Source organism: Natator depressus, chromosome 9 (genome assembly GCF_965152275.1).
Source record: "Natator depressus isolate rNatDep1 chromosome 9, rNatDep2.hap1, whole genome shotgun sequence".
Taxonomy (NCBI): domain Eukaryota; kingdom Metazoa; phylum Chordata; order Testudines; family Cheloniidae; genus Natator; species Natator depressus.
Genome location: NC_134242.1, coordinates 50115406 through 50138208, shown reverse-complemented (window position 1 = coordinate 50138208; position 22803 = coordinate 50115406). Strand labels below are relative to the sequence as shown.

The 22803-nt window shown below is 53.9% G+C and overlaps 1 protein-coding gene across 1 annotated transcript in view; it reads left to right on the top strand.

Annotated features, from left to right (window-relative positions):
- The window catches only part of TRPM2 (transient receptor potential cation channel subfamily M member 2), a 56974-nt gene that overhangs the window by 13993 nt on the left and 20178 nt on the right, over positions 1-22803 (top strand). Inside the window, exons 5-17 of the mRNA XM_074964138.1 lie at positions 4-184; positions 5428-5594; positions 6970-7150; positions 7948-8009; positions 8426-8626; positions 9384-9486; positions 11471-11592; positions 15670-16020; positions 17156-17293; positions 18655-18784; positions 19731-19876; positions 20618-20730; positions 21737-21950. Of these exons, the coding sequence (XP_074820239.1) occupies positions 4-184; positions 5428-5594; positions 6970-7150; positions 7948-8009; positions 8426-8626; positions 9384-9486; positions 11471-11592; positions 15670-16020; positions 17156-17293; positions 18655-18784; positions 19731-19876; positions 20618-20730; positions 21737-21950 (2109 nt within the window). The remainder of the gene's footprint in view (positions 1-3; positions 185-5427; positions 5595-6969; positions 7151-7947; positions 8010-8425; positions 8627-9383; positions 9487-11470; positions 11593-15669; positions 16021-17155; positions 17294-18654; positions 18785-19730; positions 19877-20617; positions 20731-21736; positions 21951-22803) is intronic.

The window sequence follows — 22803 nt, the reverse complement described above, 5'->3', positions numbered from 1 at the left end:
CAGTATGTGCGCGTCTCGGTGGACACCCCTCCATGTGTCATCTACCAGCTGATGACTCAGCACTGGGGCCTCGACTTGCCCAACCTGCTCATCTCTGTGACCGGGGGAGCTAAGAATTTCAACATGATGCCGAGGCTGAAGAACATCTTCCGACGGGGGCTGGTCAAGGTGGCCCAGACAACAGGTAACACCTGCTGGTGGTACATAGTCCCTGAGGGCGGGCAGAGTATTCCTGGGGCTGCGCTAGAGGAGAGCCCTGTTTGCGTCCCGGGGGAAAGCGCTAGGGGGTTCCCAATGGGGGATAATGTGCTAGGGAAGGAGCTCAGCTAATACGGTGGTGAGGGTGGTGTCAGAATGGGAATGGAATAGAATAGAAGGTGTCAGATCCTTGTGGAACAGCATCCCTGGCCTACGAGCTCATCAGTGCTGGAATGACGGGCAGTGACGTTGGCTAGAAACCACAGCTCTCCAGACAACAAGCTGATAGATCAGCCTCTGCAGGGGCTCTGGAGACAGGCAAGTTCAGACAGTTACCAGAGCTCTGCAGAGCCAGTGAGCAGCTTTGGTAAGTGACCTTCCATGCGTCCTTGGACTCCTGCTCCCTTGGGGCCAGCGTTTTCCTCCCCCTGACTCATGCCTGCCTGACCTCTGCTTATACCATGTGCTCCAGGGGAAAAGCCTTTAGCTTTCCTGCAGGATCTGCTGTATGGTCTCATAGTGATTGGGGTGGGGTACAGGGGCCCAGAGTGCCCATCTCTGGGTGTGGCCCACAGATCTGAAATGTTGCTTTCAGACTGAGAAACCTCTTGCACTGTCATCTCAGCTCACTGCAGCCCTGTGAATATTTCTCACTTCTACCAGCCTCTCCTACCCACCACCCGCACACTGGTCTCTCATATACATGCCACAGGGCACTAACCCCTTCCTGCGTTCCGGCCCCAGCATTGCCCCATATCTCACCAGGACCCTTGCACCAGCCTTTCCTAGTAAACGCTTCCATTGCTGAGCAGCCACCAGTCACTCGCTGTCCTCTTTCAGTAATGCTGGCACCGCAAGCCTCTCATTAGCATGCTGCCTGGCTCGGCATCTCTGAGAATACAGTGTCAGTTGCACACCAGCAGAGATGCCTCAGACAGAAAATTAATGCAATCCCAGGAATCACCTAGTGAGCGATAGAGTCCAATGCTAAGACCAGAAGGGGCCATTACGATCCTCTAATGCAGGCTAGCGTGACTCCTGCATGGAGCCCATTCTGCCTCTTTGAGCAACAGTGCATCATTTACGAAGACATCCAGTCCTGATGTACTGACTTCAAGGGGTGAAGAATCTACTGTCTTGCTCAGTAAGCTCTCACTGTTAAAAATGGGCACTTTGTTTCTAGTCTGAATTTATCTAGCTTCAGCTCCAGCCATTGGATCTTGTTTTAGATTAGAGTCTAGTTTATAGACCCCTGTGCCATCAGAAGTCTTCTTGCTAGGTACTTATAGACTCTGATCAAATCACCTCTTAGCCTTCTCTGAATCATGAACAGAAATATCCTGAGCCAAATTCTGCCCTTACTGATATTACCAAGGGGTCCTCATGGGAAGTAACACTGTGCTGGGATCTGGGCACGGTCCTTGCTTGGGGTAGCTCATACTCTGTGAGCCTGGTGTTCTCCCACATGGTGGGGAAAGGCCAGCCCAAATGTCGACTGCTGCAGGAGACCACGGGATCTGTGTTGGGATTCTGCTGCAAGAAGTGACAAATAAAATCTTCAGCAGAGGCTATCCGTACAGCCATTTCAATGAACTACAGCAAAAGGAGCCAATTCGTCAGTTCTTATTTCAAAGAGCTACTGCTGGGAAAGGGACAGCCAGAGTAAATATGGAGCAAAGAATCTGCATTCTGAACATTTGAATGAGGTGGGAGTAGAGCTGGGAGAACGAGTGATATTTTTTCAGGTTGTTTGCAGTTCCAGGGAAAAAAAATTAAAAATAGTTTCAGGTTGACCCAAAGCAAAATTTTCAGGGAATCAAAAAGTAGTAAAAAAAAACAAAATTGTTTTCAGTTGGATGCAATGTTGAGTTTGACCCAAAACAAAATGTTTCAATTTTAAACTAAAAAAAAAAAAAATTAATGAAGCTGCAGGAAATTTCTAAATGACGTTTTGTCTTGAATCAAAAAATTGAAACGTTCTGGTTGGAAAATGTTGTTACAAAACAATTAGATGTTTCCAGAGTTTTTGTTTTGTTTTGTTTTTCAATGGAAACAATTTGGTGAATTCATAAAATGTTTCTGTCGACCCAAATGTGCTTTTTTTGGCGACAAAGAGTTTTGGCCAAAAAATTTCACCCACCTCTAGATGGGAATGAATCCAGACCTCATGCCAGAATTCCTCAGACTTTGGAAAAATTCAGATCAGGATCCAAACTTGGTGTTTCAGGCCCATCTTGGACAAGCAGAAAGAAGACAATCCAGACAAACCCATTGGCCCTTGGGAACTCTTCAGGTCTCACATGACTCTTAGGCACTGGGGCTGATTCCTCACTGCCTTGCCCCTGGTGCAGTTATTATTGTCTGTATTAGGGTAGATTCTAGAGACCTCAACCACCCTCAGGGCTCCGTTCTATTTGGTGCTGTACACGCACACAGGCCTTGTCTAGACTAGGATTTAAGATGTAATGTTAGAGCAAATTAGCTGACGTGGTAACTAACACATTATAAAAACCGGGCTAAGAACTGGAAATCATTGCAGAGGAAAAAAAGCTGTTAGGATCAAGCAGATTATGCAATGTATGGTCACCACCTTGGGCATTTGAATAACTAGACAGACAGTGGGAGGAGATTGACCAAACACAAACAAGTCTTCTAAAGCTGACAAATACAGGAGAATAAGCAGACGTGGGGCAGCGCAAATGATTCCCTATTGATCAGCTGGTTTGATTATCATGGATCCACAGGATTGGTGTTACATCCCCAGTTTTGGAACAGTCTCCAGGAGGCGCCCCTTCAATGTGCCAGACCCCCACAGGGTCTCACTCTTCCTCCAGGGTAAGCCATGCTACCTCACTGCCTCCTTGACTGAACCTCTGGGGCTCCAGCACTCCTACTTCACACCATGAGATCTGCTCAGAGAGTCCAACTGAGCTAGACTCTTGGTAGAGATTTGTCGCCGCTTCAGAGATTAATGCACCCCAGCATACACAGTGACACTCCCACAGCACTGTCAAAACAGTTGGGGTTATTAGTCATAGAATCATAGAAGATTAGGGTTGGAAGAGACCTCAGGTGGTCAACTAGTCCAATCCCCTGCTCAAAGCAGGACCAACACCAACTAAATCATCCCAGCCAGGGCTTTTTCAAGCCAGGTCTTAAAAACCTCTAAGGATGGAGATTCCACCACCTCCCTAGGTAACCCATTCCAGTGCTTCAGCACCCTCCTAGTCAAATAGTTTTTCCTGATATCCAACCTAGACCTCCCCCACTGCAACTTGAGACCATTGCTTCTTGTTCTGTCATTTGCCACCACTGAGAACAGCCGAGCTCCATCCTCTTTGGAACCCCCCTTCAGGTAGTTGAAGGTTGCTATCAAATCCCCTCTCACTCTTCTCTTCTGCAGACTAAATAACCCCAGGTCCATCAGCCTCTCCTGTGTTAACTGTACACAGTATAGGAAGTCCTTAGATTAGCACAGAGAAGTGAAGGCTAGCCCAGAGACCATGCCGGTTAGCCCAGAGCCCAGCCAAGCTGTAGTGAACCCCCATGTTTAGGCTCTGTCTGGGGTCTCAGTCTGACCTCCTTGGTCGCTTCCCAGGTCAGAGCCCTGACTCCTTACAGCATCCATCACTTATCCCGCACCACATACCTCCCCAGTCCTTTGTTCTCAAGCTGGGGGATTGTGTTCAGCTTCCCTGCTGAGAGTGGGCGGAAATCCATCTCCCTCTGGGTTGCTGTCAATGTCCTAGCAATTGACTTTGCCTTTGTCTTCTTCGCTCCTCCATTGATATGGGGTTGGCCTTGGTCAGTCCTTTTTTATGACCCATCCAGGCTCAGACAGCTGGGCAACATTCATACCTATGTCTCCCAGCCTGCCCTAAGAGCAAACAGTCCTCCTCTCACCTCATCTGGGTAGCCATGCAAATTATAGGGGAAACTGAGGCACAAATAGGCTTCATAAAAATACTACAGAAAATTGCCACTTTCTCTCCAAGGAAAAGCAATAGAAGAAGGGGGGAAATGGCTGGAGGTTGGAAAAACTTTCGGTGAACATGTGCTGCGGGCTATAGACTAGACTTTCTAAACAAGTATTGGTGTTGTTACTATCCTGAAACCCTTTTGATTCTTTGCAGATTAAATAGGGTGGCATCAGGAGGTGATATATTTGGCTATTTGTAAAATTGGAAGGATGAGATTTCATATGCATTAATAATGTTGATGGGTTTTTTTAAAAGGTCTCCAGACAAGTGTGTGCCTTTTAAGCTTTAACCGGAGCCCTTTACCATGTGCTAAAGGCAGAGTGCCTTGCCTAGACTAGACTTTTAAAAGGTGTTTGTTAACACGTTAGCCTCATGCTTTTAAATCTTCGACTGTGTCTTCACTGCCAAAACAGGTGTGTGTTTACAGCAAAAGAATGAGTGCAAATTAGCGCTCTCGCTGCAAAATCCTAGTGGAGACAAGGCGCAGGTAGTTTTTAGCTGCCCTATACCCCACACCTGTGGTTAACTTCGCCTACCCCCAGCAAAAGCTACAGAGCCTTGTCTTCACTAGGGTTTTACAAAGAGGTGGTTAATGCCTGATAGTTATCCCACTGTAAAACACACCTTTTTGGCAGTGAAGACATGGCCATTAAGGCCATGGTGAGAGACAGTCCCCTGCCCTGAAGAGTTCAGTCTGAACAGCCCAACAGAGGAAGAAGAAGGGTTATTAGTTGGGGATTGGCCCTGCTTTGAGCAGGGGGTTGGACTAGATAACCTCCTGAGGTCCCTTCCAACCCTGATATTCTATGATTCTATGATTATCCCCACCTTATAGAAACACACAGGTCCATAAGGTCAGAGAGGAAGTCTGCGGGAGAGCAGGGAACCAAATCCAGATCTTCTACATCCCAGTCCTGACCCACAAGACAATCTGTCTGCCGCTGCACAAAGCACGGTCCACCTGCAATAGTGGCATTCTCCTCCCCTAGGGCCTGCACAAAGTGCAGGGCAAGGAGGCATGAAGCCCAGCGAGGTCCCAGACCTTTGTGTCAAAGAGGGTGGGCTCAGTGCACGGAGGGCTTTGACACCCCAAGGTACTGATGGGGCAGAATGCAGGATGGGTACTCCACAGGCCTCAGAGTCTCCAAAACCTGGGTGGAAGGGGGACTTCTGTAGGTCTCTGATAGGCTAGGATATCAGCCACTGTGCGTGGCGCATTCACCTTGCCAACCCCTGCTCTGTCTGCCAGGTGCCTGGATCATAACGGGTGGGTCCCACGCCGGCGTGATGAAGCAGGTGGGAGAAGCTGTGAGAGACTTCAGCATGAGCAGCAGCTGCAAAGAGGGCAAAATTGTTACCATCGGCATAGCCACCTGGGGGACCGTGTACAACCGAGGCAGCCTCATCTGCCCCATGGTGAGTGTCCAGCCTGTGTGGGGTGTGGGGGCTGTGTGTTTGATTGCTCCGGTGTCTGCGGGGTGGGGATAGGGGGCTGTGTGTTTGTAGACATGTCCTGAATCTCACACACCCTCAGAGGATTAGAGACATAAAGGCCAACACTTATCCCCCAACCTCTTTGAAAACCTTGCATCAGAAAGGAAAAAGGAGAAGGAATTCATGATTGCTTGCTAATAACATGTATTTAAAATACCAAGCATGCAAATGGAACTCCTGACCTTGCCCATTTCATGTTAGATATTTTCACACAATCTCAGCAGCGATAAGAGAAAAATAGACAGCAGAGAAAGACAGAACGGGCCATATTATGACAAGGGTGAGGAAAATATGTCCTCCCCCTTGCAAACACATTTTAGGGCGCTTTTGGTTCTAAAATAATGTAGATTTCCCCCCCCGCCCCCAACCTCTCAGAAGTTAACCAAATCTGTGACACATTTGCTTTTGTTTCAGGGAAATATACTGGAGAAGCCTGCCATATCTGCAGAACTCCAGCTTGAGTCTGTAGTTACAGTGATAGGCCCCTCAGGAATACTTAAGACAGACAGATTCAAGTCTAATGAGACAGTGTGACGTTATTAGGTGCCTAAATAAGTAGTCTGCCTTTCAGAAGGGCTGAGCATCCACAACTCCCATTGATTTCACTGAGAGCTGCTGAGAACTTGACGCTTTGGACAATCAGATCATTTATTTTGGGACTTGGGAGCCTAACTCCAGGCACCCCTACCCCTGTTTGAGACTCTTGGCCTCTATGCTATGCAGTGTCCACCTTCGAATCACTGAGCTAACTGAGCTGGTAGCAATTTCAAATCCCTCCTTTGTGTATTTCTGAGCGGAAGATTCTCCCCTCTCGATTCCGTAAAGCATCAGGAGGGGCCCGGAAAGAGGGGGCCCCAGGCAAGGTGGTGCAGGGAGCACTGCACGAGCTGCTGAGCTGAGAGGATTAAGTAACAGTCACTGTGAGAAACCGCTTGGGAGGCGCCGGGATGGCTATTTGTCAAAGATTGCTGCCCAGTCCTGATCCCGCCCTCTTCTGCTTTCTGGCTTTGCCTCTGTCACTACACTGGCCCATCTTGTCCATCATTCATTGATCCAAGTCAGGACTGTCCCCTTTCTCTCCTCTCCCACACCCCTGTGCGGACTCCCTCTCGCACACCTGCTGTTTTCACCACACCTGCTGGCCACCACCCTGCGCTCTTGTCTGCTTCCCTGGGGCTGTTCCTACGGGGTTCAGCCAGGGGACCGTCGCCTGCTCTGCTAATAGAGCTCTCCAAGTGAGAAGGGCCCAGCGAAATCCCCCTTTTGGTCTGTCTCTCTTTCCTCTGGCTGTTTGCAGGGCGGCTTCCCGGCTGAATACGTGCTGGATGAGGAGAGCCAGGGGAACCTCTCCTGCCTGGACAGCAACCACTCCCACTTCATCCTGGTGGATGACGGGACCCATGGCAGATACGGTGTGGAGATCTCCCTGAGGACCAGACTGGAGAAGTTCATTTCCGAGCAGACTAAGGTGAAAGAAGGTAATGGCAGCACAGGTCAGCCCTGCTCCGGAGCGGAGGGAGTGAAAGACGTGAGATCCGACAGACATTGGCACCAGGGCATGGGCAAGCTCCTAGATCTCTCTGGCGTCTGGCAAGGAGGAGGTCGCGTGTTAGCATCAGTGCATTCAGTGTTGGCGGGTGGTGTCAGAGAGTCCAGGGAGCAGAGGCTTTGGAGAAGGAGCTCCGTTAGTGGATAACGTCTTTTCTGCCAGGCTTTGTCAGTGGCATGGGAGGTGAATATCATAGGCTGGGGGAGGATGTGCCTCCTCAAACAGCCAGGCATGGCCCCTCCCATGCTCTGCCCCCAGGCCCACCCCCACTCCAGCTTCCTGCTCTGCGGATCCCCCTATGCAGTTCTCTGGGGCTGGGGAGGCTGGAGCCGCGCCACCCACCCTCCCAGGGCTGGGGGCACTAGCCTGGGGTGGGGGCCGGTGGTTGCGGTGGGGGGGCTCTGGGCTGGAAGGAAGGGGCAGTGCTGGGTTCTAGCCTCCTGCAGCCGGCAGATCACACGCCACCCATGGTCAGTGGCACAAGTCGAGGCAGTATTTCTGCTGGTGAAGTGACTACAAACCATCCCTGCCCTTCTGGCCAGTGCCTCTTGCTAGCTGATCTCTGGGAGCAGCTCTGCAAGCTGGCATGGGTTGGAAATACCTGTGGCTTGTCTTTTACTCGTAGCTATTTGAGGGAGATCCATGCTGGCCTGTCTTAGCAGGGCGGCTGATCTGTGAGAGGTCTGCGTCCAAATGGAGCTGACTTGAGTTCCTGCTTCCTTGCAGGAGTCGCCATCAAGATCCCGATCGTCTGCGTAGTGCTGGAGGGGGGACCTGGGACGCTCGATGTAAGTACACGGGAGAGAAGGGGAAGAGCGCAGCTTCCTCCTCCCAGACAGGTCAGGCAGGAATTCAGAACTGCTGGGCCTGGAAAAGCTAAAACCATGACTGCACCCAATGACTTCCAAATAACAAAGGAGCAAACACTGTGGGGATGGCTCCCCCTGGAAATCCCCAGTGCAGAGACAAGCCGAGAGAGCCATGTGTTAGGGAGCCTTCACTTAGCCTGAGTGGAGGAGGACTGCGGGGGGGGTGTCGAAGCCCATCAGTGGTGAGAGATGCAGAGACACCACCAATGGGGGACTGTGTGTAAGCTGTGGGTGCCTCGGGCCTGATGCAAAGCTCACTGGAGTTAACGTGAAGGCTCCCCTTGATTGAAGTGGATTTGGGTCAACCCTTCTAGCTCTGCATCTCTGTTTTGCAGACAATCTACAATGCGATCACCAATGGCACCCCATGTGTGATAGTGGAGGGGTCCGGGCGTGTGGCTGATGTCATTGCACAGGTGGCCAATCGGCCTGTCCCAGAGATAACCATCTCCCTGATTCAGAAGGAACTGAGCATCCTCTTCCGGGACACCTATGAGCTCTTCACCGAGGGGAAGATCGTGGAGTGGACCAAAAAGGTGAGATGCTCACACCCCATCTGCTACTCTGGCTGACATCCCCCCGAGCACTCGGATAACAGGGGAGGGCAATGCGTCACCCCTCCTGGGATCTGCAGTTACCACACAAGCCACTGAGGAATGGGACCCCATGTGTGATGCTGGGGAAGCGTTCCAGACCTTAGCTATGCACCCCACTGTTGGGAGGGAGGGAGCCTGTGTCCCGTACTCACCACTCACCCTGGATGCACCTACAAAACCCCATCATTTGTGTGTGCAAGCGGACATCTGTGTGAGCAAAGTGACTACGTGCACTGTGCAAATTGTCCAGAGGATGAAAGGTGAGCGTGCCTAGAGAGGGCAGGAGCGTTTCTGGGGAGAGGAACACACGGGGTGAAATCCTGGTCCCACTGCAGCCAGGGGAAGTTTTGCCATCAACTCCAATGGGGCCACGATTTAACCTGCAGTCTTCTAGCAAGCAGCAGGCTGTCTGTGCATTCCAAGGACAGGGACTCGGTCTGCAGTTTGGTGGCTGGGACAGAAGTCATAGAATTAACCTCCAATGGGCTGGGAGGGGTAACAGGTTTCCAGGGCAGATGGGGATTTAACGTCAAATGGGCCACAAGGGGCCACAGATCGCAAGGCAGGAGCAGGGTATTAACTGAACTGGGCGGTCCAGCCAGGATCTTCAGGAAGAACATTAACCTCACGTGAGCTGGGTGGCACGGCAAGGGATGCTGTTGCTGCAGAACATCTGATCCTCTGCCATTCCTTGCAGATCCAAGACATAGTGCGGAGCAGGCAGCTCCTGACCATCTTCCGGGAGGGCAAAGATGGCCAGCAAGATGTGGACGTGGCCATTCTTCAGGCACTGCTCAAAGGTGAGGGGCGGGGAAGGTGTTACCTGGCTCTGCTCTGGAGACTGGTGGGCATGTGCCTGCCACCAGGCATCAGGATGCTGCCAGTTCACACCAGAGCTGGCCATGGGCTCACCAGTGCTTGAGCTGCTCCTTAGTAGCCGCGGTACTGAGTGCACCGGTTGTCACTCTCTGGTGCAGTGTCTCTGGGCTGTGTGGGGGAGAGTGAGGTATACGCAGAGGAAAAGGATGTGTGGACAGATGTTGGCTGCGTGTGTGTTCTCCCTGCGTGCAGTCCCAGCTCTGCGCAGAAAGCTGGCACAGCAGAACTTGAGCCAGCCGCCCAATGACCACAAAATCCATTAAGGTACGAAGGCACCAGGCCAAGTTTATTGTCAACAAGCACAGTACTAGTATCCCGCAAACTCTACTGGACCACTAATACATGTATGCCTGTAACAATGGACCAGCTCAGTGAACAGCGGGACTTTCCATTCCTCCCTGGACTAAACAAAAACACTCCCTCGAAAATACATCTTTATATCCTAATACAAACAAGTTAGTACTGCCCCTCTAACATAGTTAGTTACTGCCCTCTAATGTGGCTAGTTATCACCCATCACCTTTTACATGTTGCTTCAATCAAAACATCTCTATTACGTGCTGTCATCCTGACTGTATCTTTTAAACGGGGACAGTGTGTTCCTGTTTTCCTTGGGGAACGTTTTTGTACCATCCTTAATATTGGGATGTTCTGGTACCACCCTTCTGGAATGTGTCTGCGTGAGTGCTCTGTGCCTAGCACCTCTTAGGAACGTGTGTTTTTGTAATATCAGCCCTGTTCTTGCCAAATTCTGTGAGCAGGGCCTGCCTCTAGCTCACAGTCTAATTTTTGCTTTATATCAGCAAAGTTTTGACTGCTACTTTAGCCCAGGCCTCATAACAGGCCTCTAATACAAGAGCTTGTGTCTCAGGCTCTCTTCCTGCTACAGGATGGAGCAGGGATGTTGTCAATTAATTTCCCAAGTGTTTTCACTGAGCATGACCAAAGAGCATCTGTCCCTGTGGGGTGCTGCTGCGTCTTGCCCCATATGAGGCGCTGTTTCACCATTTCACCAGAGGAAGGCTGTGAGGTGCTTTGAGATGCTTTGGTACTGTCTGAATGGAAGACATTTGCCCGGTAGTTATCTAGTGCCATGCACAGATCATCCAGCCCTCGCTCTCTGCCTTTTGCTCACTCAGACCCAGGGGAACGTGTGACCCTGCTTTTGGAGGGATCACTGTTAAAACAACCACTGATCTATCACGAGACAATCAACACTCTTTCATGCTCTTCTGCTGGTCAGAAGAGTCCCCCCTATGTATCCCACATGAGGGCAGAGTCAACCAATGTCCCTGCCCTTTCCCTTTTGGCTCATCATCGTTGGTTACTTCACTGGCAGGGGGACATCCTGCTCCAGTGTCTGTGGGGATCCAAGCAGCTCCTCAGGCCAGTTCCCATAATGCTCTTCCAGTTGGTCTCTACTGTTTCTTAAGCTGGCAGCTCTTCAGGGCAGGGATAAGGAGAGAACTCCTGGCACATTGTCACAGGCCATAGTGCTCTACCAGTCCCCGCCTCTCAGAACAAAGCAACTGCGCTGTTTCTGCTCTGCACGTGCGCTGGATTCCCATCCAGAAATCCCACACCCATAGGATGTGTGGGGCAGGCAGAGAGACGTAGCGGCTTGGCGAATGGCTCACAACAGACCAAGAGGGCAGGAGCCGCGGCAATGGAAGGGCCAATACGGGATGTCTTCTGGTGTCTTTCTCCCAGGGTTCATTGGCCTCCCTTGCCCCTGGCCCATTGTGCTCACTGGGGTGTGCTATGGGCAGGCTGCTCTGCTCAGTTGGCTGGTTCTCCATCAAGGGGCCCGGCTCTGGATATTGCTTTTCTGGGGGTGGTAAGAATGAGGTGGCCATCCCGGCCCAGCCTTGGAGTTCACTCTGTTGTATGTGCCTTTGGCTGCAGCCTCCCGAAACCGCGACCACTTTGGCCACGAGAACTGGGACCACCAGCTGAAGCTGGCAGTGGCCTGGAACAGGGTGGACATTGCTCGCAGCGAAATCTTCACAGATGACCATGAATGGAAGGTGAGATGCACTTGGCTGTGCTTGTCCTTCAGCAGCAAGTGGGGAGCGGAGGGTCTGATTTTCAGGTACTCTCCTAGACTTTAAGGCCAGAAGGGATCATCATGACCATCTAGTCTGACCTCCTGCACATCGCAGGCCACACGATCTCTCCCTCCCACTCCTGTAGTAGGCCCGGAACCTCTGGCTGAGTTACTGACGTCCTCAAATCTTGATTTAAAGGCTTCAAGTTACAGAGACTCCCATGTTTACACTAGTTCAAACCAGCAAGAGACCTATGCCCCAGGCTCCAGAAGGCAAAAAGCCCCCAAGGTCTCTGCCCTGGTGCAGGGATGGAGGGGTGGGATCTAGGAGGGCTTTATATCACCTTTGCCTCCCTCCTATTCTGGAGCCAAGGCCGGTCAGGATGCTGGTGCAGGGCTGCCTGCTCTAATGTATGCTCTGCTTTTCCTATCTCCTGACTGCTCTGAGGAGCAGAGACTAGCCCTACTGCAATGCGTGCCAGCCACCCCTCCAGAGCAGGGCTACTACAGGGCCTTGTATGCTGGCCAAGGAGCCCCCTGCATAGGGAGCATTCTCAGGGGGTCAATTTCTACCTGCTTTAAGGCTCTTATGTTGTCAGAAGCAGCTACTCTGTTTAAACCTTGTAGATGTGAGTCTGAACTACAGGTGGGGAACCCAGGATTCAGTACTTGGTAATGCCCTGTTTTTCCATAGATAAACCCCTTTGTTTTCAGTTTAAACCGATTTTTACAGAAAAAAATCCTGGGTTTTACAAAAAGTATTATTTGTTTTTTTTCCAATTTTCATCCTACTTTTGTATCATTCAAATATATAAAAAATAACTTGTTTTATTAGGAAAATACAGTACATTGCATGAGATATATGTATTACGAGAATACATTATTCTGTGTGTATATGCAAAGCTGCCTGTTGAAGTAAGGCTATGTGTTAGTCTACAAGATACACACAATAAACAGGCACGCACACAAGCTCTGAAGTACGCGTGCGCGCATCTGAACCTATGGATGAAACACACGCCCACCACAAACACATGTCAAGCTGTTAGTAGACAACGGTTTAAAGATCTGACACACAACAATGGGAAGAAAATGAAAATCTGTATCAGACTACGTTTCGGAACACAAGGAAGGATTCAAACATTTTAAAAAACAAAATCAGGAGAAAAGGATGAAGTTGAGCGTATGCGCTGCAAATGGTCTGGCCCAATTATTAAATGTAAGTCTTTATAGGCTAATAGTTCTAAGTCTACAACAGTAAACTGTTTATTCAAATGAAAAGTTTTATTTGGGGATTATAGGTAAGGCTAAGAAAAATTCACAGAAGCCTGTGACCTGTCCCTGACTTTTACTAAAAATTTCCATGATAAAATGGAAAGGGTCTGGGCAGCTGTGGGGTGGCTGGGAGCTCTCCCCCCCCCGGCCCCCCACCACTGGTGGGGGCTCAGAGCTCCAGGGTCCCCCTGCCACCAGCGGTGGAGGGAAGCTGCAGGGTCCTCCTGCCCCCTCCCCAGGGAGCTATGGGAATCCCCCTGCCCTGCCATGGCAGCCAGGGAGCAGCCCAGGGTCCCCCTGCCCTGTGGCGGTGATGGGGTGCTGCGGAGGTCCCTCTGCCCCATGGCGATGGCTGGGAGCTGCAGGGTACCCCCTGCCTGCAGTGGCAGTTGGGAGCTGCAGGGTACCCCCTCTGCCCATGGCGGCTGAGAGCTTGGGGACCCTGCCGCCTCAGGCGGTGGGGGTACCTCACAGCTTCCTGCCGCTGTGGGAAGCGGCAGTACCCTGCAGCTCCCAGCCGCCAGGGCTGAAGTCATGGAGGTCTGTGGAAGTCACGGATTCCATGAATTCCACGACCTCCGGGACAAAACCGTAGCCTTAATTAGAGAGATATTGTTTTCTTAAACTCAGAGGTGGCATTGTGTTTTGAGTTCTGTTTTATTTCTGCAGCAAACCACATTGAATTCCATTCGTCAAAGCATTAATCTATGGATTATTTTTCTCCCCGTCCTTCCGCCCACCAAAATAAACCCCAGTATTTACCCAGAAAAAGTATCAATAGTTTTTTCCACCGATTTTCACCTGTTTTTGTTGTTGTAGTAATAAACACTGATAAATTCCCAGGAAAAAGAAAACGAAGGGCCCTATCCATAGATCTAATAGCAACCTGCTCAGGCCAAAAATGTGACCGGCCTTTAAATGCTGACTGGGCAGGGAATGTATTCTAGAGTCTGAATAGCTGTCTTTTAGAAATAAGTTACCACTCCACTGCCAAGAAATCTGTCGCAGATGCTGCCGTCCTTTTGCGCACTCAGTTATTATGTGCATCGCAAGCCTGCTGGATGCATGGCTCCGCTCCCTGAGCTGTGCATTTTCCCGCTGACGTACTCAGCAGTGTCACAACATTCATGTGGAGAGAAGTGGGGCCGGAAAAGTAAAGCCAGCTCCACTGTCACGCACCTGTTTTTCAATCTGATTGCACAGAAGCTAGAGGTGGGAAAAATTGCATCTTCCCTTTAATTTATCTGACTCCACTGGAACTTTGAAGTAGTTTACAGAAGTTGACGTGTTGGCAAATATTTTGTTGGAAGGCTTCAGCTGCCCAGTGGGACCCAAGAGATGGGAGCAGGGCTGGCCAGGAATTCAGAATTCCATTCTGCAAAAATGTTGAGGTTTTGAAATCTGTTTTCATTCCGCATTGGAACAAACCCGAGACCTTTTGACATTTTTCATGAAAAAACATGAGACAGAGAACGACCAAGCGCCCAGAATAGTTAAGACATGGGATATTGGAGATCCAGATTCAAGTCCCTGCTCTGAATAAGGCAGAGGAGGGACTTAAATTTGGATCTCCTACATCCCAGATGAGTGCCCTACTCACCAGGTTCTCTGGGTTGAACCAGAAATTCCATCCTAGCTGTGAGGAACCTCCTTTACGCAAGTTCCATCGAAACCCATACGTTCCTGCAAAAAAATTTGATTTTGATGCTTTGGCATTTCCTGATGAGAAACCCATCAAACAGAAATTCCTGACCAGCTGTAGGTGTACGTACCACTCCACGTGGTCTGGAGACAAGCAGTGGTTAAACAGAGGACACACACACACATACCTGAAAACAAAACGTGAGGGTGGCATTAGTTTCTCCATGGAAATATCCAAAGTTGCATGACAAGACGCGTCGGAGAATTACAGGGACTCCCATCTCAGCCACTGAAGAACCAAAAGCCAGGAAAGCAGAGTTCCAGAGTGCCAAACCTTCTGACCACAGAAGCACGGCCACTCGTAGGTCTAATGTCCTGCCAGGGTGGATGGCCCCTACAGAGCCCCTGTAGCTAGAGGATGCCGTGCTCTACCAAAAGCACCACAGCCTGCAACCCCTGTGCACGCTACCTCACAGCACTTACTGACCTGAGGAGTCCCAGTGAATTTGGCGGGTTTGCACATGGGAGGGGTATTACTTGGCGTGAGTAAGGCTGAAAGGATCTGGCCCCGAGGACGGGAAATACCTGGCCAGCTGTAATACCCAGTACAGATGGGATCAGGGCTGGGTCACACAGGCAGCCGATCCTGCCAGGGCCCCAGGTCGAGAAAGACAGGCAGAAAGAAAGTACTCCTCTCCTGGGGGGAGGGGAGGAAGACCGGAGGGAGCTGGTCAGCCCCACACCACTGGATTCTGGGCAGGGAAGGGGATGAGAGCGCTGCCTAGCTGCTGTCCGAGTGGGGCAGAGCAGCCCCAGAGCCACGGCTCCTCTGAGAGGAGGGGAGAAGAGCAGGTGGCCAGTGGCCCAGGGCAGAGGAGGAGCGGAGCTCTGCCCAAGGGGGCAAAACTACTTTGCTTTACTGCGGGCAGTGGAGACGTGAGCTGTGCATGGCTTGTGTCGACCTGTCCATGCCCTCCCCTGTCTTGCTGCCTCCCCTGCTGGCTGCTTCCTCTGCTCCAGCGACCCCTGCCCAGGCTTGCTGCGGTGCCCCATGCCCGCTGCCTGCTTTGGTGCCCTGCCCTTCCCCTGGGACTAATCGGCAGGGCGGCGTCACTCAATGACAGCGCTGTCTCTGGCCTGCCAGCCTGCAGATCTGCACCCCATGATGGCCGCCGCCCTGATCGCCAACAAGCCGGACTTTGTGAAGCTGTTCCTGGAGCAGGGCGTGCACCTGAAGGAGTTCGTCACGTGGGACACCCTGATCTACCTCTACGAGAACATGGCGCCCTCCAGCCTCTTCCACAGCAAGCTGCAGAAGGTGCTGGTGGAGGAGAAGGAGCGCTCGGCCTTCTCCAAGGTGCCAAAGATCCAACTGCACCACGTGTCCCAGGTGCTGAGGGAGCTGCTGGGCAACTCCACGCAGCCGCTGTACCCAAAGCCCAAGCACGCTGAGCGGCACCGGCTCTCCATCGCCGTCCCACATATCAAGCTCAACGTACGAGTCTCCCTGTGCTGGGGCAGGGAGCGAGGGGAGAGGGAGCTGAGGGGGGTATACCTGCTGGGAGAGGATACCAGCTGGCGAGGCTAGAACTGCGGCCAGGTTTCAAACCGGGCACCTGAGCAATCCCTGCACTGGCCAGCATCTGAGAAACCCCAGCCTTGGGACATCCAACTGAAGGCTCAGGGAGATCTGCACTGGTGGGAGTGTATCAATGTGCCTCCAACCAGGGCTGACCCCTAATGCCACACTGGTGCAAAGGAGGGCTCGTGATGGCACAGCTCTCCGATCCGTTATCAGGTTGGCATGGTGTAACTATGCCTACCTGGACCCGGGGCCATGTATGGCCCACAGGAGCTGGCCTTGGGATAGGTACATTGATGTAGCTCCACTGTTGTAAACTGTCCTGCTCTAGACAAGCCCTTGTATTTGTTTGGTTGTTCCTCTCCAGGTAAACGCAGGTTTAAATTCCTGTAAAAGTCCAACCTCTCCTCAGCTCAAGTGGGTTCCTCTGAGTCCCCACCGAAATCACCTGAAAGCCAAACGTGGCCGTTGTAGGCAGATCATTGCCTGGCCCTTTCCTGGGGCCTGATTCCCATGGCCTTCCTCCTTGCACAGTGGGTTAGTCATGAGACACCCTTCTGTAGCAATAGCATGTCCCACCCACATGGCACTGCTGTCCCTGTCCCGACAAGGGGCAGGGCAGGGGAGACCCTCTAAGTCAGGTGTTCCTGGCTCCACGCACTGGGGAAACCCCAGGTGTTTACAGGACAAGTACACGGGGCTGGGGAGGGGAGACCCTGGTAGCTACGGAGGAAACTTGCCAGCAGATTTCCTCACGTCGTTTCCCCAGATGCCTGGCTCCCCTGCTTCTGCATGTATTAGTGCAGGGCCTCACGGTGTGAGCTGGGAGTTGCACAGAGCAGCTGCCACAAGCTGAGAGAGCAAGTTAGCTAGCTGCCCCTGCAGTGACACCAGATCGCTGGTCCCTGTCACCAGGTCTCTCCTTTCTCCATGGCCTGCAGCCTTCCTGCCCCCTTACCAGGGCTCTGGTTTGCTGTGCCAGTAGGGTGCTCCCGAGTGAGCGTCAGTTCTTTGCAAAGTCTTGGTCTAACTCTTCCATCCTCCCCAGGTGCAGGGCGTGAGTCTCCGCTCCCTCTACAAGCGCTCAGCTGGCCGGGTCACCTTCACCATGGACCCGGTCAGGGACCTCCTCATTTGGGCTATTGTCCAGAGTCGCAAGGAGCTGGCTGAAATCATCTGGGCCCAGGTACGAGGACCCTTCCCAACAACTCCCCGAGGTCACTGTTAACAACAATAGAGTTGAAGCCAGGTCCTTCAGTGCTGACCACCTGTGTCTGCCACATCAGCCCATGGACTCCTAGCTCCAGCAACACTGCTTCCCTCCTGTGCAAGTTTGGGGCCCATTTCTACTCATCCCACACTGTCGTCAGCACCCCATGCTTGTGACCTAGTGCAGAAGGGGCGGGGTCTGTAGGAGAGGGCAGAATCAGCTGGGCTCATGCCTCCTTCTTGTAAGAGCAAGGGCAAAAGGCTGTCTCTGAACCCACCACCATCTGCAGCTTTGGCAGAGGCATGCCAGGATCACGTTGCCTCCATCAAACCAAGTAGCTGTCGGTCCCCGTTAGGACGAGGGGGACCCCTATCTTCCGGCGCTGGGTGGTTACAGCTCATCAGCTTGGGTCTGGCCAGGAAATTAATATCCTGGGCCTAGACCTTTTCCACCCGCAATCCACAGGAGGGACAGCCAGGTTGTCCCACGATGCCCCATGAAAGCGAGCACAGAGCAGCACAGTGAGTTGTGGTGCTAGGACCCACAGGATATGTGCCCAGAAGTCTCTCCAGTGGGGCCAGTGCAGGGAGTAATGGCAGCATGCGGCCGTGCCTGCTGCTCGGCACTGTGCCCAGGCTCTCTTGAGCTAGGCCAAGGCACAAGATAGCTTAGCTCGAGAACCCACAGCAGTGGAGGCCCTTACCTGAGAGCTGTAGCAAGGGCAAGTCTCGTACCCGGAGCAGCCACTAGAAGGGGACAGAGAGCCCCCCTCTCCCAGCCTGGGTTGTGTTGCTAGTGCAGCAGCTGCATGTAGAACTGGCCAAGGCCATCAGGAACAGCGAGCTGTAGGCCTTAGGGAGAGATCCCTTCCCAGCAGGCGGCGTGGGTGGTGGTGCCATGTCCTGGGCCAGCTCAGGGTGCTCCCAGTTCCCTGGGCAGGAAGGGAGGAGGTGCTGGGATGCTCATGGACAGGGCAAGGGGTGCGTGGAGGGTTTCCTGTGCTGAAGAAGCTCTGGCCAGGAAAGAGCATCCCTTTAAACGACAAACCACTGCAGCATTTCCCAGCAACGGTCCAAAGACCTGGGCAGCCCTAGGGCATGGCAGCACCTGGCCCCAGTGTGGGGGTACACTGCAGCCTAGGCAGGGGCTGGAATTACCTGTCTAGCCAGGAGCCCCATTTGCCATCAGTTCCAGCCCTGCTTTGTAACGCTGGCCTTTCTCTGTGGCGCTCAGCCTGGGACTGCCCGCTCCTCTCCTTCCAGCGGACACATGGGGCTCTACTGGCTTCCCAGGATGGGAGTTCCCTGTTCTTGCTAATCTGTCCCCTGCTTTCTCAGAGCCAGGACTGCACTGCGGGGGCTCTGGCCTGCAGCAAGATCCTGAAGGAGCTGTCCAAGGAGGAGGATGACACGGACAGCATGGAGGAAATGCTGACCCTGGCAGAGGAGTATGAGCACCGAGCCGTCTGTGAGCGTTGTTACCATATGCCATGCCCGCTCCACGCGGTGATCTGTTCCCCGCTAGCGGGGGGTCCTTTAGCTCAGGCAGCTGCAGCTCATGTATCTAGATCCAGAGATCCCAGGGTTAATCTTTGCTCCCAACAACTCACCAGCGACAACAGCGTCACACTATCAGCCCCTCCTTCTGTCTGGAGCCACTGCTCTTTTTCCTGAGTCCGTTCCTGGTCCCTCCCTGGTTCCGACTGGCATCAGGCACCGCCCCTCCCTCTGGCTGGGGACAATGGCTGGTGATTTCCGACGACGAATGTCGCTCCACAGTCCAGATGCCAGGCAGGGCAAGGTGGGATCCGGTGGGCCTTGACTATTCCAGTGCCGTGTACTGGTGCCAGATACCCCCAGGCTAGGAGCATCGGTACACAGAGGTGGATAGTTATCTCCTGGGCGTCTGCGAGACAAAGCCGTGCTTGGCTGGCTGGCCTTAGGGACGTGGTGGGTGCTGTACCTGGACCAGGGTGTTTGGTACACACATATGGGGCTCGGGCCATTTGTTTGGAAAGTTGTTGCTTGGGGGCTGGGAAATGTGTCTGGTGCCGGGTAGGAGAGGCTGGAGCAGAGGCCACAGTGCAACATAATGGCTGGGCCTGTGAAGAGTGCTGGGCTCAGAGGTCAGCAGGAATCTGTTCAGAGCACAGCTGGACATGCCATGATAGAGTAGACTAACTCCAGAGATGTATCTCCAGCCTAGCAGGTGCACAAAGCCTGAATCTGAAGCTTGGGCCAACGCAGGGCCCTGAAAAGGACAGGAAGCTCTGGGGCCGGGCTGAATGGCGCTGCCTCTGGCCCCATCCCCAGGAACGGCCTGTCTCCTCTGCGGTGCAGGGCTCGATCCACGCTGGGCACTAGCCTCTCTTTGGCCCATTGCCCACATGTGGCTCTGCTCTCTGCCCTGCTAGGCGTATTCACAGAGTGTTACCGCAAGGACGAGGAGAGAGCCCAGAAGCTCCTTATCCGAGTCTCGGAAGCCTGGGGCAAAACCACCTGCTTACAGCTGGCGCTGGAGGCCAAGAACATGAATTTTGTGTCCCACGGAGGCATCCAGGTGTGTTTCCAGGCTGGGAGGAGGCACCCACCTCTTCCCTGTCCCATGCTAGGGCCCAGTATCCCGCTTCCTAGGTGTGGGGCTCAAAGGAGGGCACGCCACTGCCAGGGCCTTGTGTTGGCTCCCCCAGCACTGTCTCCCGCTGCCTGAGCTTGGCCAGGGGAGCATGTCTGGCAGCTCAGGCTCCACCAGGTGTCCTGTTCCCATGGCACCCTGTTGCTCTGAGAGTGCCTGCACCCATTACCTGCATCGATCCTGTGCCATGCTGCCTGGAAAGGGCAGAGCCCATGAACCTGTTCTCGAAGAGAGAGGGGACGTGCTGTGGCATATGGGCTCCCTGCACACCAGTGCTTCCCCACAGGAGCTCGCACACGCTCTCGGATTGCCCTGAGTGCCCCGCCCGGGCACTCGCTGGCTGCCCACATTGTTTCATTGCCCGCAGTCCATTTCCTCTGCTCTTTGGTGGCCACTCACTGATCCTCGGCCACACGGGGTCCCTGTGCACCTTCCAGACTAGTGAACTACTCAGCAAACCAACCTCTGCCAGCTTCCATCTGGCACAGCTGTGGGCAGGCCCTGGGTTGTTCACTGCGCCCTCTATGTGAGGGGTGTGGATCTGGCCAGGGGTGGGGTGGGCCACGGCAACATTTCTGTTTGGGATCAGCCATGCTGGAGCTAGGGGTGAAGGGGGCCAGCTCTGGGCTCCATATGAGCTTGATTTCCTTCCTCTGCCGCACCCAGGCCTTTCTGACCAAAGTCTGGTGGGGGAAGCTGTGCGTGGACAACGGGCTCTGGAGGGTGATCCTGTGCATGGTGTTCTTCCCCCTCATCTACACCAGCTTCATCACCTTCAGGTACCACCAGGGCTCCCAGGATGGAGCTGGCACGTGGCCCCGGCCCTAGCTGCCGTGCGCTGCTGGGAGTCGGACTGTAGGACTCCCATTCCCTGACTGCAGAGTGCTTGCCTCCCTCCTTTGCCTCTCCCCTGTGCCACTGCGGCATCCCCGGGCTGGCCACTGGCATAAATAGTTCCCCCCCTGCTCCAGCTCAAGGCTGCCTGAGCACCCCCAGCCCCAGAGTTCCGGGCAGGCTGGCTCAGCACCCACAGCCCCAGCATGCCAGGCAGGCTGCCCCAGTGCCAGGCAGCCCGAGCACTGGCCCCAGCTGCCTTGAGTCCTGGGCCACAGGCCGGCCCACCCTAGCCCCAGCCCAGGCCAGGGGGAAGAGCGGGAAGCAGGAGGGGGTCTCAGGGCGGAGCGAGGGCAGGGCCACACCTGGCTGTTTGGGGAGGCTCAGCCTCCTGTGGCCTGCGATACCCACCACCCATGCCCGCTGCCATCCCACACTGCACTGCTCGTGCCCCGGCAGCCTGGCTGATCTACTCCGTGGGAGAAATGGCCCAGTCCTTGGAGCTCACTGAGCGCTGTTGTGCCAGCTAGCAGCAGGCAATCCTGTCCTGCCGTCAGCTTCAGCCAGCTTACCCGGGAACGTGATCCCAGCCGGCCAGCACAGGCCTGTGGGCACTGGTGAGCCTTGGGGGCAGCCAGGACACTCTGCCAGAGCTGGGCTCTGTCCTCGCAGCAGCTGCCCCAACATCTTCCTGGGCATGGCATTGCTTGGCCTAGCAAGCTGCGATGGGAGAATATGAGGGGTCTTAAAGCACAGTATAATGAGAGTAATAGCAGTCCTGGGCCAGGCAAACCTGCCCGTCCCCGAGGGGCTGGGGAGAGTCCCAGGGTTCCCTAGCTGCACTATAACTGCTCAGAGCAAGGCCTCTCCCGGTTAGTCCTACTCAGCTGCGTCCAGCTCCCCTCTAACAGCTAAGTCAGCTGTTCCTTCCTGCCTCCTTCCCCCATGCAGGGAGAAGAGGCTGCAGCCCATGAGCTGCCTGACACGCACCCACGCCTTCTTCACGGCCCCTGTTGTCATCTTCCACCTGAACATCCTCTCCTACTTCAGCTTCCTCTGGCTCTTCGCCTACATCCTGATGATCGACTTCCAGGCGACGCCGTCCTGGCGGGAGTACGTCATCTATTTTTGGCTCTTTTCCCTGGTGTGCGAGGAGACCCGCCAGGTACGGGGTGGGCTCGGCAAAGGCGTGGGGGGCAGGGGAGATGGTGGTGATGCTGCAATCCAGGCTCTGCCGGGCCTCTCTCCCAGTCAGCGAGGGCTGCCCGCCCCAGGGTCTCTCGGAAGGGCAGCAGGCAGCAGCTGTTCCTGTTTTCTCACTGCTGTGTGTGCTCCCACAACAATCCCATCACCTATGCCAGCCAAATGGTGCTGTCGCACCTGTCAGTTGGCCACACACTCACTCGCGCCCTCTCACATGCCACGCTCATGGGGTTCACGCCAGATGGGCCCTTCGGACCATCTAGTCTGGCAGGGCCGGCCTTAGAGAAAATGTCACCCTGGGTGAACTTGTATTTTGGCACCTCTGATCCCTGTGGATGCAGTGCCCCCCATCCCCTCTGGCTCCTGTGGGTGCTCCCCCGCCATTGCCCCTGGCCTCCATGTGCTCTCCAGACTCCCCAGTCCCCTGCCCCCAACCCCTGTGCCCACATGGGGAAAGTGACCTGGATGCACAGAGCGGCTGGCATTGATGCTCGCTCCCCCCTTGAACGCTGCTCCTCCGCGCACCCCTCGGGGGCTGTGAGTGGGGAGTGACATCAGGGGTTGTTCCCCACCTGGGCTGTGTAAAGGGAGGGCAGGAGAGCAGCAGCTCCTGATGCCTCACAGCACAGCCTGGGTGGGGAAAGTGACTTGGATGCAGGGAGCCCTGGCGTTGCTCCTCGCTCCCCGCCTTGCAGCCCCCTGGAACATGGGGAGGGCGAGCAGTATGTGTGTCACTGCTCCCCCCCATGTTCCTCTGATGGGAGGAAGCAGGGAGACATCTGGGCACCTCCCCCAGGCAGTGCTTCCCTGCCAGC